This window comes from Dipodomys spectabilis, unplaced genomic scaffold, assembly GCF_019054845.1.
Source record: "Dipodomys spectabilis isolate Male_0828 unplaced genomic scaffold, ASM1905484v1 ptg000190l, whole genome shotgun sequence".
NCBI classification, from domain to species: Eukaryota; Metazoa; Chordata; class Mammalia; order Rodentia; family Heteromyidae; genus Dipodomys; species Dipodomys spectabilis.
This window is the reverse complement of record NW_024870867.1, coordinates 1,596,551-1,615,797: the sequence shown is the minus strand read 5'-3', so window position 1 is coordinate 1,615,797 and position 19,247 is coordinate 1,596,551. Positions and strand designations below refer to the sequence as shown.

The 19,247-nt window shown below is 32.9% G+C and overlaps 1 protein-coding gene across 6 annotated transcripts in view; it reads left to right on the top strand.

Moving 5' to 3' along the window:
* The window catches only part of Dgkb (diacylglycerol kinase beta), a 547,855-nt gene that overhangs the window by 181,534 nt on the left and 347,074 nt on the right, over positions 1-19,247 (top strand). For all 6 annotated transcript variants that reach the window (XM_042695805.1, XM_042695804.1, XM_042695803.1 and 3 more), the window contains one exon: positions 623-697. In XM_042695805.1, coding sequence (XP_042551739.1) covers positions 623-697 — 75 coding nt within the window. The remainder of the gene's footprint in view (positions 1-622; positions 698-19,247) is intronic.

The window sequence follows — 19,247 nt, the reverse complement described above, 5'->3', positions numbered from 1 at the left end:
TAAAGGTATAGTTATTTCAGAAAAAATCTTTAATATTTGAATGCTCACAGTTTAGAATTTTTATGATATTATGGGTGACAATCATGGTTTATGTGACATGATTAGGTAAAGTGAGGCTACATTCTCCATATACATAGCTACATAATATGGATGCAAATTGTGCAATCCCACTTTGTGCATAGATAAAAAATTGTTATCTCCCTTAGTTTGTTCCAATGACTATATTGAATATATGTGGAAAGAAGAATATATTCACAATTGTCAATTAAGAGAAGACATTAAAAATTTTATATTGAAATATAAAAATGTTCATGTAAAATCTGTTCAGTTAACAAAATAATGTTTGAAAGGGATTCATAGCAAATTCTAAATGCATTTGCATATTTAGAATGAAAGCCTTATTTGGAACTTTTAGCTACATTGCCTTTAGAATGGCAAGTCCTTTCTGAGTATTGTTACTTAATATGGAACTGTTATATTTCTTGTATAATTAAAGCAAATTTTACCAAACGTCTTTCATTATAACCATGTATGTTTATAACACTAAGGAATATTACTAATTAATAATTATTATTGGATGTCACTAAACACCCTCTTTCCCTCTGTATGTTTGCCTTTACAGTATTTACAGAAAATTCCAGTATCTACTAAATCCTCGTCAGGTCTACAGTCTTTCTGGAAATGGACCAATGCCAGGGTAAGTAGAATCATTACTATCAACTATATAATAGTAACTAAATAAACTGACAGATCTACAAATCTGTCATTGGAATACAAGCAGCCAGATCAATATCTACATATGTCGAATGTCAACTACAAAAAAAGAAAATATAGTGCATTCCAAAATAGCTAATGTCATTTCAAGTCGACCCTTCCAACTTGTAAATATTGTGAAATAATATAATCATTATAATTAATAACACTAACACATATACAAATACACTAGGCAAGTGCTTACTCTCCTAAGCTATTTTTGAAGAAATACTCTTTTTTTAAAATTTTATTTGTTAAGTGTGAAAGATCTGCTGTCAAATAAAGAGAGCCAACAAAAGTCCAGGACAATTTTTGGAGATTGTATGCTCTCTAGAAACTGTTTTCAATGAAAATGTAACATTTTTGATTCCATAATTACACACTAAAATAAATGACCATTAATTGGACCTAGTTAAATTAATAATGTCATCTATTTCCTCTGGTGTTCTTTCTCTTTATCAACATGAAAGTAAGCATTCAGCCACACAGAAAAGAGAGGAGCTGTGTAACCTGAACACGTGTTCTGATACAAAAAGAAAAAGAAAAAAACAAACACACAAATAAACTATGATTTAAAGTATGTCTTTCCAGTCATTCTCAGTATGTAGAAACCAAATACAGAAATTTCATTCTACAGCCCCAAAAAAAATCATTGCCATTATGTCTTATGTTAACCATTATATTAACATTGAGATTAGGTACCTTCTCAAAAAAATCTAATATGCACATATAAGTTACCTGTTAATAAAGACAACTAATTAGCATAATTTCCCTAAGTGAATTCAAATTTTCCTTCTGTTCACTTGTGGTACAGCCCACTGAGCTGGGCAGGTTTCCAGTGGTGAGCAGTGACCTGTGGAATGTCCTTCTTCAGGCCCCACAGAAACTAGCTCAGACTGTCCTCTTTACCTAGTTCCACACTCCACAGGAGATGATGCTGATCAGACTGCAGGTATGAGAGCCAAAGGCTGGAAGTCCCAGTGTAGGAAAGCCAAGTTAAGTCAGAGAAGTAGCTCGCTATTCTAGTAGTGCTGAAGATGGCCACAAACTCAGTTAATCCAGAATTTCCTTATATTTCTAGTTAAACCCAATGTTTACTGATTGTGTCTATTATTAGCTTCATGATTTAACCTCTGTTCCTTGTCTTGGGTGTAACAGGAGTTATTCTATCTCACACAGTAGTTGTGAAATTAAATAGGATGATAACTGTGTAGCTTATAACAGGTGTTTAATATGCTCTCAATAAATGTGCATTACCAATAGTATTTATAGTAATATTCATTAATGAATAGTGACACTATGGCTACTTTGTTGATCTATGTAGACACACTTTAACATTAATTTTAGCACTGATTTCTCATTTCTTTTTTATGGCCACTAAACTAAATAGGCAATGCAAGTATTTGTTTGATTTTTCTCTCTCAATTTAGGCACCCAATTTATCCTCCATTTTAATGTATAAAAATGAAAGCTTTATCTGTATATAAAATAATTGTAAATCACCTAGTGCAGGAAATATTATTGAGAAAGTAAGTTATCAACTCCACATTGCAAACTACCACTTCTCAGGGATAAACATTGTGATTAGATACCTTCTCAAAAAAACTAATATGCATATATAAGCTAATGTCTGTTTGTATACCTATTTACCTTGCACAATCAAGTATGTTGAATATAGTTTTATATAATTTGAGATATATATTTTTGCATTTTTCTGAAACTATTTAAAACATATGAGCATTTTTTCATTTTATCAGATATTTTCAGCTTTATTAATCCTAAAAGCTTCATGATATTCATAAGATTTTCCATTATTTTCTCACTGGCAAATATTTAAGAGGTTTTTGTTTCTCCTATATTGCTAAATATGCTAAATTTGTTTATGTATTTTTGGAAAGCATATGCAAACATTTTCATAGAATAAACTACTATAGGCAAAAGTGTTGTTATATCAAAGTTATATCAGTGTCTCTACCTGTCATAAGAAATTTTCTATTAAACTGTGATCCCAGATAATGTATATAATTCTGAATTCTCTTATTAATATCTTGGCAATTTCTATTTTTCTATAAATTTGATAGTTGAAAAAATATTCTTACTTTTGTTTGTATATTTCTAATAAATTATAAAGTTCAATATAATATTTAGATGACTTTTAAATAACCAAAAGAAATATACTCTGGTTTATTATCCAAATAAAATTTATAAGAAAATCATGAGGTTGCTCATTGCATTGTTAGAGAATAAAAATGATGTCTCTGGAATGATAGGAATCTGGACATTTTTATGCAAACAAACTACGATTAAAAAAGCAGCCTCAAGGACTATTGAGAGGAATTGACTCCAAATGTTTTTGTTCCACATACTTATTATTTCACAGATTTGGCATGTATAGCTTTCTCTCATGTTAAATTATGGGCAGGATTTTTCCATATTTTCTTTTCCTTTAGCATAATGGCCTGCTGTATTTTAGATATTGACTCTTTTATTATCTTGGATCAGAGAGTAAAGAGTGCCTGGTTATCCTAATCTTTAAGAAAAGAGTGATTTGAAAACTGCTAAGGTGTTTGCCACTCAAATTTTAAGCTTGCTCTCTGTGTAACTTAGGCCATAATGGCTAAACCAAAGATGAGAGTAGAGATTCCGTAAGGACATTCTCCCTTCCTGTTGTTAAGTAGCAAACCAGTTTCCCTGGGTAAATGAGGAGTAATAAGAGAATATTCTTATTTTCTCAGTGCTTGTTTGTCAAATGGCAAGAATATCCTATTCAATATCAATTTTATTGTCTTTCATGAGAACTCCTATCTCTCTCTCTCTCTCTCTCTCTCTCTCTCTCTCCTCCACCCCTTTGGTTTTAAATCTTCTAAACCACATGAGCTGAAGACCAAGATGGGAAACAAAATGTTCAAACATGAAAATATTAGTATTTATCTATCAGCTATCTACTATCTATCTATCTATCTATCTATCTACCTATCTATCTATCTATCTACCTATCTATCTATCTATCTGCCTGACTAACATCTATTTTCTATCTATCTGTAAATCATCTTCTTTTTAGGATTTCTCTTTTACCCATGGAAGTGTCAGACTCGGATCTACTTACATCTTTATTGATTGGATAAGGTACAGCAACATTATGAAAGGCTTTACTCAGTCTATCAATGTTACTCTCATCTAAAGCCGTCTTTACTGGAAAAATACACAGTTTGGTCAGCATCAAATAACTACACACCCTGTGGCTTTGCCATGTTCACACCTCAAATGGACTATCATAGTGAATATTAAATGCAACTGAAGGCTTTACTTCACAGCTTCAAAATCAGGTATTCAGATATGGATAATATTGCACCATCTACAGCTTTTGGATTTTACCTAATTCAGTGATTTTTATTTTCAAAAGGCCATTTTAATATTCTATCTCACCAACTGCTTCCCCTAATAAAACATACTTAACTGTATTTTAGTTCCACAAACACAAACCCATGGCCTTCTATGAAAGATTTAAGGAGCCAGAAATAGTGGCTGCATCAGACATGCAATAAATCACCTGCTATAACTGCTGACAATGGCATGATGTGTATGAAAAGCAAATCCAATTGATACAACAAATATCAACTGCAGTTCCTATTCCATTATGTTAAGGATCTAGTGATGGCTTAGCTCCCTTGAGGTTACAATAACACATTGTGATTTTAACTTGTTCCTTTTATGACAACATCATACACAGGAATCCATAACTACTCTCAGGTCCATTTCTTTCATAATCGTAACCACTGCCAACAGGAATATGAGCCTTTTGAATATTCACTGGGAATGATTAAGAATGACTTCTGCCTGGTATTCCATTGGAGCATTATTGTCCTAATCACAGGTCCTTACTGAGGAATTTCCTCACAGATTTTCCATCCATGTCCTTTCTAAGTGTTTGATAGAGTGTCATGTTATTAGTGGATATTATTGAATTGGTGTGTTTCCTGTACTGTACATTGTGCTGCTCGGAAGTTAGGCTGCAATTTCTATTGCTTGAATACTGCTCTCAGTCCAAACTGAATTATCTCCTATCTTTGAGTTGCTCCCTATTTAGCTGTAAGCCACAGAGTAATCTATACTACTCCCGGAAAGTTCTAAAAAGACATTTATATGATATTTCTTTCTCCTTAAAACATAGGTCTGTAAGCCAGGTGTAGCATCCCATTCCAGTATCCTAGCTACTTAGGAAGTAGGGATTAGGAAAATTAAAATTAAAAGCCAGCTTGGGAAAAAAAGTTATCAAGTTTGTAACTCATTGGAAAAAGCCTACCACTCATCTCAGCTATGTGGAAGACTGAGATTATGAGGATCTTAATACTAGGACAACCTAGGCAAAAACAGATAAATAAATGTAAAAATTAAAAAATGCAAGCCCCTATCTTGCTATGTATCTCATACCTACCATATTTACTACTACCAGAAGTACAAATAGGAGGATTTTCATTCCAGGCTAGTCCCAGGGAGAAAAACAGTGGGTCATTATCTCAAAAATAATTAGAAAAACAAATCTGGAGGCATGCTTCAAGCATCAGGGCTTCGGCCTAGCAGGCATAAAGACCTGAATTCAAATGCTGATACCATAAAAACAAAACTAACAAACAGAAAATGTAAAACACAACAGCAATAATAAAAGGAAGAAAGAAAAATAAATATAAATGAAGAGAATACGATGCAGTAAATAGATTTGGGATGAAACTAATCTGATAGGATAGGATGCATCCGGTAGCTAGATTTGGAATACCTGGCATTTAGACCTAGTCATTTGGATGTCTTAAAAATCTCTGGTCAAATGACTACCCTACTGTGAGTTGGTATGTTTGGTTACTTTGTTTTGAAAGCCTAACAAAACTCTATCCAATAGCATGATTCCCTATAATTAAAGGTGGAAACAAAAGATACCCCATATATGTATGTTTTTTTTATTTATACTCAATTGTTGTGCTTATGTATTCTTTTATTTGCTCATTTTCTTCTATAATTTTATTTTTCATATTTAAACAAGATCCCATCATGCAATATTAATATCATCATTTGTATATGTTGCAGGTGTTTTTATTCACATTTGTTCTATTTTAGGTTCATATTTCTTCATTTTTTTTTAAATCCATATAAACATATCAGTGTTTTCCTGCCTTTTCTATACTGGTCTATTTCTCAGTGTTTTTTAATTTGTAGAAAAACCTTGCCTACAAACTAGATTTTTTATATTTTATTTTATTTTTTTAAATAAGTTTTTTATTGTGAGAATACTGTACAGAGGGATTGCAATCACATGAGCAAGATAATGAGTACATTTCTTATCAAGCATTGCTGCCTCCTCCTTTGTTTTTCCCCCTACCATCCCTTCCCTCCCATCTCCACAACTACATCTCCTTCCTTGCCCAAATTGTAAAGTTTGTTTTTAGACATAGCTTAGTCTTGTACATCTTATTGTTGCAATGGGTCAACCTGTATCCCTATTTTTAAATTCAAAATTTCAATCCACTGTTTCCCCTTGATTATTTTATGCTTCACATATAATCAAATGACATGTATGTTAAAGAATTTTGCTATCTTGGGCATTTCTTCTTCATTCAATTATTTGTTTCCTCAGATGGATTATTTTGTAAAGCTCAGCTCCCCAAATTATTTTCTCAAAATTTAGTGAATTATTTATTTATTTTATTTGTTGGTCGTGGGGCTTGAACTCTGGGCCTAAGCACTTACCCTCAGCTCTTCAGCTCAAGGCTAGCGCTCTACCACTAGAGCTACAGTGCCACTTTCGGTTTTTCTGGTGGTTTATTGGAGATAGGAGTCTCTCAGACTTTCCAACGATCCTCAGATCTCAGCCTCCTGAGCAGCTAGGATTACAGGCGTGAGCCACCGGCGCCCGGCGGAATTTAGTGAAATTTTAAAAACTTCACTATATACTATCACTGATGTATTGCCAGTATTTTGATTGTTTTAAATTAGTTTCAATAGCATTGTATTAAACTTGCAGTTTCATGTTTATATCATGTCAATATTCTGATTCTTTCTCGTGCCAGGGCTCACACCATTTCTCAGATGACAGATCTGATGAATCCATGGATTATTATTTTTTCTTTTTTTGTCAGTCATGGGGCTTGAGCTGTCCCTGAGATCTTTTTGCTCAAGGCTAACACTCTATCACTTTGAGGTACAGCATCACTTCCTGTAGATTGGATGAAAAGGGATCATTATACAACTTCTCTTTTGCAATGTTCTACTTCATGTATATTTTTGTTGTCAGATCTGTCTTAATCTAATATCCTTTACAATATATTCATTTTGGTCTTATCAACATTTCTGGTTTATTATTTTTCAAAGTGCTATAATAGATTAAAATATATAAGTACATATATTACATATATAATGCATATATATTAATGATATATGCATATACATGTATATGTATATAAAGAAACATAATATTTAAATATACAGACAAATATATGCCTATAAGTATGTGTAGACACATATGTACATATACACACATATATTTATCTGCCACCTCAAACTTTCAGTTATTCTTTATATTTCTTTTTTATCCCATTTTCCCTTTTCATTACACAAAATTATTTTATTCTCCTCAATCATCCTATCTTTAGTTTTTTTCTTTTTCTAACACTCATTTGTTTTAGATTTCATTTTTATTATATAGGTGATATACAGAGAAATTTCTGTTTCATATGTCAGGTACTGAGTGCATTTCTTTTTGAACAACATCACTCCTTCCTTCGCTCTCTACCAGTTTTTCCCTCCTTTTTCCTCCCATCAATGACAACAGTGTATAGTTTATTTTCAACATAGTATGTAGTGAATATCACTACTGCATCTGTTTACCCTTTATCTCTCCATTTCTATGCTCCCCCCCAAGATAGATAAACTATCAAACAAGTCAAAAACCCTCTTGTTTCCATTTCCTGAAATTAAATTCAATGAATATTATTTTATATAATTGGAGGCACAGAGGTATTACCTCTTTGGGATCTTCCACTAAGAGTATCCTCCTTTGGTCTCACGGTGTGTGAATGCTTAGAGTCCTGTCTAATTTATCATGTCCTGAGGTAGTTTTAATCTAGCTTCAGCCTATGAGAGGAAACATGAGCCATTTGTCCCTCTGAGCTTGGCTTACCTCACTTGATGTGATTTGTTGTAGATCCATCCATTTCCTTGCAAATGACATAATATTGTTTTAATGGCTTCTAACACTTCATTTAAAATAATACTGTTGACACTATCTTTATTTTAAGTGATCTAGTGTCTGCAACATTGTTGTCTCCTTTCTGATGGTACTTATTGTATATGTGAATAGATTAGTTGGAGGTATAAGTGAGTTGGAAAAATATTCAACATGCAATATAAATTGCACTCTGGTCTTTAAGGATAAGACTCTCTTCCCTTCACACCATTGTAATAAATATGCACATTTCTCTTACATAAAAATCCCATATGCTAGTGTAACTTATGGAAAGTTAATATCAAGTTTTGTGTATACTTCTTTCATTGCTTGTTCCCTCCTCCAAGTATCAAGAAACTACTGATGGTTTATTCGCCAATAATTTTAAAAGTTTGAGTACAAAATACCAAGTATTTATTGAAATGAAATAAAAAATAATATTTTAAAAATTATTTAGTTTCCATAGACTTAATTATGATTAAGTATACTGCATTGCTTTTGAAAATAAAAAATTACTTTATCAAAATCTTTAGTTTCACTCACCTCCACTAAATACAAAACACAGATAATTTAAAAATAAAACCTAGTAACTAACCTAAAATGTCATATATCTCAAATATTAGATGTCTTTTAACAATAAAACCTTGGTGTACATTCTATTAAAATGAATGTAAAACTTAGAAGATATGTAACAGCTTTCACAGATGTTGGTACTTTCCTAATTTAAAAATGTCATTTATCTAACAAATTTCCACCATATTGTTATTTAAATAAAATCCCTCTTGAATCAGAGCTTATGACTTTTACATATGTTTCTTGTTATGAAATCACATCAGAGAGATGAACAAAATCCTCAAAAGACTAAAATATGTCCATCAGATTTCAACCCAACTGTGCTTGAACTATTCAAAAACTATGAAAATCTGCTGCAGCACTTATGTTAAAATGAATCACCAAACTCACCCCTTTTTAAGGTTGCTAATGCAGATGATGCAGCAAGTTCTCTTCCAATTAACTATGTAACTTCAATTCTGACTGTAATGGGTTCTGTAGTGGTTGAAATTACAAGTCAATTTAGCCTATAACATTCTGGCAGTTAAAACCACGTTCTCTACTTGCCTATGTGCTCCTCTTTGAAGTATGAAATCCCTTAGTCTCTTCTGCTTATTTTTACACACGCATCATGGCGTTATGTTGGAAAAATCTGAACTTTACTATTTATAAGGAAGAAAAGAGTTAGATAAACTGCAGACTGAAGGCCTATATATCACTACTAGAAATTGCTAATTGCCAGAACATTTTAAAAAGAGTAATTTCCATGTTAGAATGGCATATATTCACGAGTAAATATCATTTCACCACTAAAAATTTAACTATGAATACATAAGAAAGGAAATATATGATAAATATGAGAAAAATTATATGAATGACAATTGCATTGTATTATGATAGCAGTTTTACAAGGTATTTCCACATGGAAACCCTGTTATGATGACAGATTATGGTTTTTTAATCTAACAAAAAATACAAAAATATTTACAAAAATATAGTAAATACTCATGAATTGGTTTTGGTGAAGCTGATAATTCCTTTTTTTTTTTCTGGTCATGGGGCTTGAACTTTGGTCCTGGACGCTGTCCCTCAGCTCTTCAGCTCAAGGCTAGTGCTCTACCACTTGAGCCACAGTACCACGTCAGGTTTGCTGAGTGGTTTATTGGAGGTAAGAGTGTCACGGTCTTTTTGCCCGGCCTCCTGAGTAGCTAGGATTACAGGCAGAAGCTGATAATTCTTATGTATGCAAATACCAGTTTCTGATTTTGTTTTCTACAAAAGTCAAGTTCCTAATAAAAAATATAAGCAGCAAGGCTCACACCTGTAATCCTAGTTATTCAGGTGGCTGAGAACTGAGGTTTGAAGTCAGCCTAGGCAGAAAAGTCACCATGAGAGTCTTATCTCCAATTAACCACTCAAAAACCAGAAATGGTGTTGTGGCTCAAGTAGTAGAGCTATAGCCTTCAGCACAAAGAGGCCTACAAAAATATTCATTCAGGTAGCTGCAATTTTCTATTTATCTAATTTTGAGCATTAGTTTCCCTGTTACAAATTTACCACTATTACAAGGAAATCAAACAATTCTGGCTTCTGAATAAAGATAAGAAAATTCATAGTAATAATTGTCTCAAAACCACATAAGAATGATAATGTACCGACCTAGAAACATAATTTAATTATAATTGATAATAGAGAATAGGGTCGTCCACTTTCAAATAAAATAACAATATAGAAAGTAATAATAAGTGGAATAGTAACTTAACAATTGTGACCACAATATGACAATAAAATAACTTGATTTAACATATATTTTTCAATGGCTTCCAAATGCTAGGAACTAGTCATAGCATTGCAAAATGACATTGGAAAATTAAATAACATATTCTGCCCTCATAGTCTTATACATTAATGAAAAACACATATGAAACTAATATCTAAAGTATATATTATGTTAACTTGTAGGGTAGAAAAAAGTTCTGCGTTGGTAGTGATAATTGTATGATTGTTCTTTTAAATAGCTGGGGCAGGGATAAACTTACAGAGCTAGACATGAAGAAGTAGGCCATTGGCTGCATGATGATTACTGTGACTATAATAATTGAATTTGCCCTTTGGTATATGCCTCATGTCCCAGCAACCAGTACAATTTAACAGTTGCCTATGGAGTCTGCATTTTTTTTAAATTGGTCATGGGGCTTAAACTCTGGGCCTGAGCATTGTCCCTGAGCTCTTCAACTCACTGCAAGCACTCTACCACCTGAGCCACAGTGCCACTTCTGGTTTTCTGGTGGTTAATTGAAGATAAGAGTCTCATGGAGTTTCCTGCCCAGACTGGGTTTGAACCATGATTCTCAATCTCAGCCTCCTGAGTAGCTAGGATTCTAGGCATGAGCCATAGGCACTTGGAGAATTCTGCATTTGTTAATGTAAATATTATTAATTGTTGCATTGCACTATCGTATGAAGATGATTCATTTGGCCTCCTTCCTACTTATCCTTCCTGATTTTACTACTCTAGCAATGTGCAACACATATCTCCAAGAACATGCTTTTCTTCAGCACAAGTTCATCACATCTGTAACATAACCATAAACAAACTTTTCCTAATCATTTCCACAAAGAGAAGTAGTAGCTTCTTTTGAAAAATTTGAAGACTATGGCCATTATGCTATGGTCTGTTGCTCACATCCCCAGATAGTGGCAAAAAGCACAACTATACCTGGTGGAAGTGTAAATGGTAATTATGGGAAATCAGAGGTTAGATGTACAACTACAGGTTAGGTATTACTCTAGGACACCAGGCTTGACCCTAGAACCAGATTCCAATATGCCACAAGACTGAAAAACGAACCAGAAATATGAAGCATAGTATTGCAGAGTACCCTGTACTTATTAACAGAATGTATTTCTTGGTGGCAGCAAGTCCAGTTTGATCCTTGTAACTTAGATCAAATGAAGGGACCTAAATATAGTCAGGACAAATATGTCCTCAATGAAGCCAACATATACCTGGTTTGTTTCAAGTTAGTATTAGTGATTCAGTGCATTCTTGGCACTGTTGGAAACATATCTAATTATAAAGCTACAGAAAGGCAATGGTCAGGGTTCTTCACAATGATAGTATATCTCATGATGGTAACTGCAGGTGCTTTCTGTCTGAATCCTGACATACACAGGGTAAGTGTGAAAAAAGACGGCAAGTAAGCCAGTAAGAACACAAAGCAGTGCTCCGTACTTTTTGTACTTTTCCATGGCACTTTCTTTCATTAAATCTTAATTTACAGCTGTAAGTCTTCGTATCTTGCGGTAGGTTTTTTTTTAAAATTTTACCATAAAAGTTATCAATGAAACTACTTAAAAGTGAAAATCTTTTCAAATGAAATAGTTCTGGATTTTTGTTCATGCTAAAGGGTTAAGGAAATTTCGTATGTGGTATCCTCCCTGTGAGCTTTTGCGATTGCGGTAACCATGTGGACCTCACAAACTGATACATGCTGGTGAATATTAGCAACTCCTTCCAAATTCATACTGCATTCTCCATCCAAAGGCAGTTCTGTTGACTATGGAAAGTCGCTTTGCTGAACACTCTTTGAAAAATGGATTAGTTGCCTGTTTTAAAGTAAGGTTTCAATGTCAACTCTAAGTTTTCTTCCATGTGTAAGAAGCGCTGCCATTATTTTGATACAACTGGCAGAATAACTGTAAAACGATGGAGGAAAAACACCTTTGCAAAGAGTACTAGAGAAAATCACTACATTTCTCAGTGATCTGAAGTCATTCAATTCACTGACTCCAGTAAAATTCTTGGAAGTTGTTATGTGAAAAATGCTGTCATAAACTCACATACAATTCAGCACTAATGAAACAATTATTTGTTTCTGTGCTTATCATTCGATTTCAGATTTTGGTGGAGCTTATTTTTACAAGAACACGGTTTCTGCTAAAGTAAGAACCATGTGGGCTTTGAATTGGTAGTAGCAGAAACATGAATCATAATTGTAGCCAAAGAAACATTGACATTCTACCATTAAAAACAAAACAGGTTCCCATGGCTCATGCCTGTAATGTTAGTTCCTCAGGAAATCTGAGGATCTGAGATCTGAGGATCACAGTTTGAAGCCAAACCCTGGACAGAAATATCCCTGAGTTTCTTTCCAATTAACTCCGCAAAAGCTCAAAGTGGGGCCGTAACTCAAGTGGTTGAGTACTAGCCTTGAGCAAAAGAGCTAAGACATAGTGCCCAAGCCCTAAATCCAAACCCCAAGATCAACACAGACACACAAACACACACACACACACCACAATTGTAACATTATGTGCTCTTAAGCTGCCTGTAGATACACACACACTGATACACAAATACACACATACTCAAAAATTATTGAGTATTTCTCCTACTTACCCAATAGTTACCATTATTCTGTTTTGTTTTCCAGAATTTCATCTAGTTTTTTCCTAGAACCTTGATTCACCTTTCTTCTTATTTAACACTTTACTCAATTTTTGCTCATACTTGTCTCAATATTTACAAGCTAACTGAATTTTATACAAGTTTAAGTAATCAGTTCATATGTGCCTATTTTTAGTTCAATTCTATTTGTATCTAGTCTGCATTTAATGCCTTCAAAGAGCACACCACAGTGACCTGAATTGTGTGGATTTTTCTTTCCTGGCTGCCTTTAATTCAGTGAGATGAAAGATGAAGAAAAGTTGAATTGTTATCAGTTGCTGACATCATGAGTTTAATTCATAAATGAATCTTAAATAAGAGAATATGTGTGGGTGCTACATCATTTATAAAATCAGTTTCCTAAAGATAGTCAATGTATTTCCTAATTAAGCCTATATATGTCAATTTGTAGTTATTTTTTCCCAGTGGATCTTAACAAAGTAACTTTTTTCTTTTTAGAACTATAAAATTGTTTTCTTTCAAAATTACCTCCTTATATCACATTCTAAGTTAATTCAGTGGAATTATCTGACGTGTGTATACAATAAAATATTACCTAATTATCAATAATAGAAAAAATTAGAATCACAGCATAAGTTTAAGTAGAAAACCAACCTGAGCAACATTATTCCACGAGTGCTATATTTTAGGAGTGCTATATTTTATATTTTAATATTAAGTAGCTATCTTTGGTCCATAGCTATATCACTATATTTTCATACCAGAAACAGTAAAAAGGAATTATTCTCTAGAAGATGAAAAAGTGTATGCATTTCAGTTTTACTTGGAACTTCTTGCTTTATGTTTCATGTCAATCTCAGTCACTTAGAAATTATCAATCAGTTCTACTTGTATGTTTATCCTGTAACTCACCCTTTAAATTATATTTCTAAATATATACCTCTACATTAGTAAACATGTAACATATAAATATTCATGAGTACTTTTAGGGAGGGAGATTTATGCAGCATGACCATAAACTTCACTGTACATTTATATTACTGAATACAATAAGTAAATACTGGCTTCATTTACCTTGCTCCTTTATAAGGCAGATAATGGCAAAAAGTAAAAGTTGGTTTATATTTTTAAATATAAAAAACACAAAATTACAATGAATTTTTAAATCCAAGTGGCTTTTATTCATTATCCCATAGTTAACCAATTCTTTGTTTTTGTAGAGAGTAAGTGCTCCAATGATCTGAGTAGATGAGGTTGTTTTTCTAAGCAATAGAGGGCCAGAAAAAAGAAGACAAAATGAGGGGAAAGAGGACTATTCTTTTCAAGATTACTTTCCTATTGAATTTAAATCAAGGAGACTTCCTTATCAGTTTGGCTCAGGTAATCTGGGCCCTGATTGGAGAACGTGAGTCTCCTATTTTTTGTAAACTAATTCATTACAAAGTTCAGTTTGCCTACAAATACTTAGGTCAAGAATTCCGTTTTGGTTTGGCCTGATTAGTGGAAGGCTACTATAAAAGTTCAGCACAAACCCAAGGCCTCCTTTAATATTTAACATCAGGTACTTGGTTCTTAAACATTAATTTATATCTGTCATATCAGGTATTTCATCTTTAAATATTTATACTAGAAAAATATATTTTTAACAAAAGATCTTTGCAAAATGTTTTAATTATGGAATTACTTTCTATACATTAGTGAAAATATTTAATCAAATATTACTTTTTTTAATTCCTTCAAAATCACTAGAAAGAAATTCCATGTTTCTTTTAACATTAATTTACCAAGAATTATGTACAGTAGTCAAAGGAAACATTTAGACTAGATTCAAACATTTACTGACTTCTTGTTTCTAACTTCTTATTCACTGATTTGGCACCATAATTTTCCAGGAGTGAGTATCTCACATTTGCTGCCTGTGCTTTCCTTTTCTGTCACTGTCACTCCTTCTAAAATACACGAATGCATAAACAATGTTTTTAGAGCTTTCAGAGTTACTGAAATAGATGTTTCAATTATCAATTGTTTGTATACTATTTTCTCTAATGCTTGGAAAATAGTTCAGTATTAAGATTTGGGGGCCATAAATGAGTTCAGTTTTTTTGGGAGGGATCTGGTTGTGGAGCTTGAACTCTGGGCCTGGACGCGGTCCCTCAGCTCTTCAGCTCAAGGCTAGCACTCTACCACTTGAGCCACAGCGCCACTTCCGGCTTTTTTCTTTTTGCTTATGTGGTGCTGAGGAATCGAACCTAGGACCTCATGCATGCAAGGCAAGCGCTCTACCACTGAGCCACCTTCCCAGCCCCATGCGTTCTATTTTTAAAAATAATTATTCCACTAATTCACATGGGATGTAACACCCAAATTGTAACTTTCTCTTCCATGCAACATTTCTAAAGATGAGCCATGTTTATTGAAATATGTATTTCCTAGTTTACCTAAATCTTTTAATGTACTGTTAAAGTATGGAAATTATAAAATAAGAAAACATCTTTATAATTAGCCGAAAAAAGGGTGTGGGAATTACATTAAATTGGTGAATTCTTACTTTGAAACTGATCTTACCAAGATGGAAAAAAGGGAGAGGAAGAGAGAGAGAAAGAGAGAGATTAAATAACCTACCTCTTCCCTGCCACCATTCTGCAATACAAATGATAGTTTATACTTTAGGGGACAAAATATTTTATGCATAGCTTTTTTCAAAGACTATGCAATAGTAATATACTATCAACATCTATACAGATGCAATCTGGGTATTAAAAACAAGGTAGAGTGATACATACGGTGGCAACATACCTGTAAACCAAACTGCTCAGGAGATAATGACTGAGAACATTGTTACTTGAGATCTATCTAGGTAAAAAGCTAGCAAGTCCTCCTAAAAAAATTCCAAGGATGTTATTATGAATAGTTTTTCTCATATATATATATATATATATGTAAATATATATATATAAATATGAGAGAGAGAGAGAGAGAGAGTTTCAAAACAATAGCTACATCACAGACCAGAAATTACTTCCTGAATTTAGTGAGGCAATTGTGAAGCCATTTAATCTTGTAAGTTTCAGAATAATATGTATGTGTGTACATGCAAGGATGAATATGAATTGAGCAGAATAACGAGTAATAAGTATGCTTGTTTTTGCCTTTAAATGCTTAAATCAGAATTCTTAATGCAAGCTCTTGAAGCAGACTTTTTCTTTTCAACACAAGAAGAGAGTTGATGATATATGAAAAAGTCAGTTTAGAACCTCCAACCTTGTGCTTCTTCAATATGAATAATGCAAATATATTTGGTAAAAATGAGCATCCACTATGCATTGATATACTAAATTATTTATGAATTCCATATTCATGTCATTTGGGGGTCAGTTTTTAACATAGACTGTACAGGATATGCAATGTTTAATAGACATGAATATCACTTATGTTCTCACATCTGATTCTGACCAATATGTAACTTTCATATAGACATGGCAAGGTCATATTTTTCACAGCAAAATTTAAGACCACAATCACAAAACATACTTGCAAAGAAATTTGGTTATAAATTTCCAAAATGAGCCAATACTATAATATTCTACCTTAACATACTTTTGATATACTTGAAAAGTATACTGTTGTAATACACGAATGAAAAATTACTGGTTCATTGGAATACTTTTTATCTCAACACTTATTTTAGGCTTTTGCGTCCTAGCTGAAATGAACTGGTTGTGTTTTGAGTGGTGTTAAGCATCACAGCCTCACCATCTACTTCTTTTAATTGGGGAGAGCGAAAATGCTGAACATGAGCTGTTTTCTAGAACAATTTTTAAGTGTACAACACACACACACACACACACACACACACACACACACACACACACACACACACACACACATTCCCTCTAGGAGCAGTGCTTACAGGTGAACTCAGAAATTCACCATGGATAACTCACATTTTCTATCCCAGGGCCCCTTGAACATCTGACCTGGAACAACTGGCCTAGTTTCCCTTTCCAACGTAATTATAGGTTCCAGGAGAACCATGGGTGTAATGACTACCATTGAAAACAACTCAATCATCATTCATTTCCTTCATATTATTAGAAGTTTATAATAATTTTATATTAACCATTGATCAGCACAAATATATTTTTGGAGCAAATCATAGTTTTTTCATTGTAAAATGTTTATACGTGTTAACTTTTCAAAAGAACCCCTTTAAATTGTTAAGTGCTTTCAATGCAGGTTGCTACCTGTATTCTCTCCTTGCTCCTTCCTTCCCAGTGATGACCAGCTGCAGGTCCATGCAGCCTTCCTTGGTTATGTTTATGCTATGGAGAACTGTGCATTGGGATTCTCCCAAATGTCTTGGATGTGTTTGATCAGAGCTGGACTTTCAGTCCAAGTTAGGTAGTAGGCTCTTTTCTCCACTATCTAATGACCATTTTTTATAATTGTAGCCAAACCTGTTCTTGCTGTCCAGTCATGCTTTGATTTTTACAAAACTCTCTCTGTGACCATTCAGCCAAAATACTGGGGATGAGAAAGTTGAAAAAATGCAAAACCATTTCCTGATCTACAACAGATACATTAATAACATCAATAATACACCACCTAAGCATTTTGTTTATATGAATGTAAATAGTCTTCCAAAGCAGGTGATATTAATTCCATTTTAAAGATAAGCAAACTGAGATTCAGCATGATTTCATTATATTTCCCAGCTTACTATTCAATGAGTGAATGAAATAAAGAATGAATGAATCCCTAGCGAAAACTGCATGGATTGAGTGGATTAAGAAATTGAGGTAATGTGAGGTCACTTTTTCCATCCATTTAGCAATCAATGATAGAGTAAGCTGCTCTGACAGTCACGTGGGGTTTATGTTTGGGGGTAGGATGCTGCTGGAGAACCAATGCTGACAATTTTAAAAGAAAACAAGAATGAATAACTGATGAGACAGCATCATGGAGTAGAAGAACAATGGTGAGTCACATGGATGGATAGGCTTTCAGCAGAAACCACCAGCTCTATGGTAAATGCATCCACTGCTGGCATGCTTCAAAAGCTTCCAGAAGCTACAGTGTACATTCGTTTGAAATGGAGCGAAATAGATACAACTGGTAATACCTAACTTAGGAAGAATTGAAAAGCATTACCTTTTTCAATGATCATTAACGGAATTTGAGCAATTATGTAAGTCCTCTATAATAAAAAGAGACTCACCAGAAAGTGAATGATTTTTTTTTATTTATATGCTATCAGTTTTAAAGAAACTAGAAAAATCATTTTAATAAACAAAGTAAAAGATAGTACACACAGCAACTTCTTTCTTGAAGCAATATAATGTTGATATAAATTAGAAGTGATATAAAAATATTATTTCCTATACCAACATTCTAAGAAAATGTTAAAAACTATAATGAAATTCTCTTCAACCTTAGTAACAGGGACTAAATTTGGTGCAAGAAAGTATTATAAGGATTGTTTTATGTTTATTTTAAGAATTGATTTATAAACATGTATATACTTTTGAATCATGAAACTAAATTTATATATAAAATTTATTTATGATAAAATACTATAATGGGAATAGAAAAAAAGTTGGTGACTTGTGCCTAAAATCCTAACTAATCAAGAAGCTGAAATCTAAGGATCAGGGTTTGAAACTCTATGTACACTTGTATGCAGCAATATACTGGAATTCTCTCCAGGCTAAACAGAAAAAATGTGATTATATAATTTTAAAGATTCCTAATACCATTTCTTATTAGCATAAACTATAGCTGCACATATAAAATGAAGCAATCCTTTAGACAAAATATAGGCAATAGACTGTTCATAGAATCAAAATACAATAGCCAACACTAGCAACAAAATTTTATTATTAATATTCATAGACATAATTTTAAATAATCATGCCTACAAAAGTGCAAAATAATACACAACAAATCATATACCATATTTATAAACAGAAATTTAGAAACTCTGTTGAAGAAAGCTAAAAGAGTAATTATTTGTGGATAAGGAAACTTGATGTATAGATGTTATTTGTCTCAAAATCAATGCTTAACCCAATGACAGTTCAATTATCATTATTTCATCTTATTTTTATTTTTTGTGTATTATTATATGTTGGCTTTAAAATATACATAAAAGACCATAATGCCTAAGAGTCCTTATGCCTAATGAAACACAGACTTGCAGGAACAATGTACTAAATCTGAGTTAGATCTTTTTATATAGACTAACATATCTATTAATAAAACAGAGTAGCAGAGTTTTTAAATTCTATTTTTATAAAATAAATTTAGAATTAACTTTGC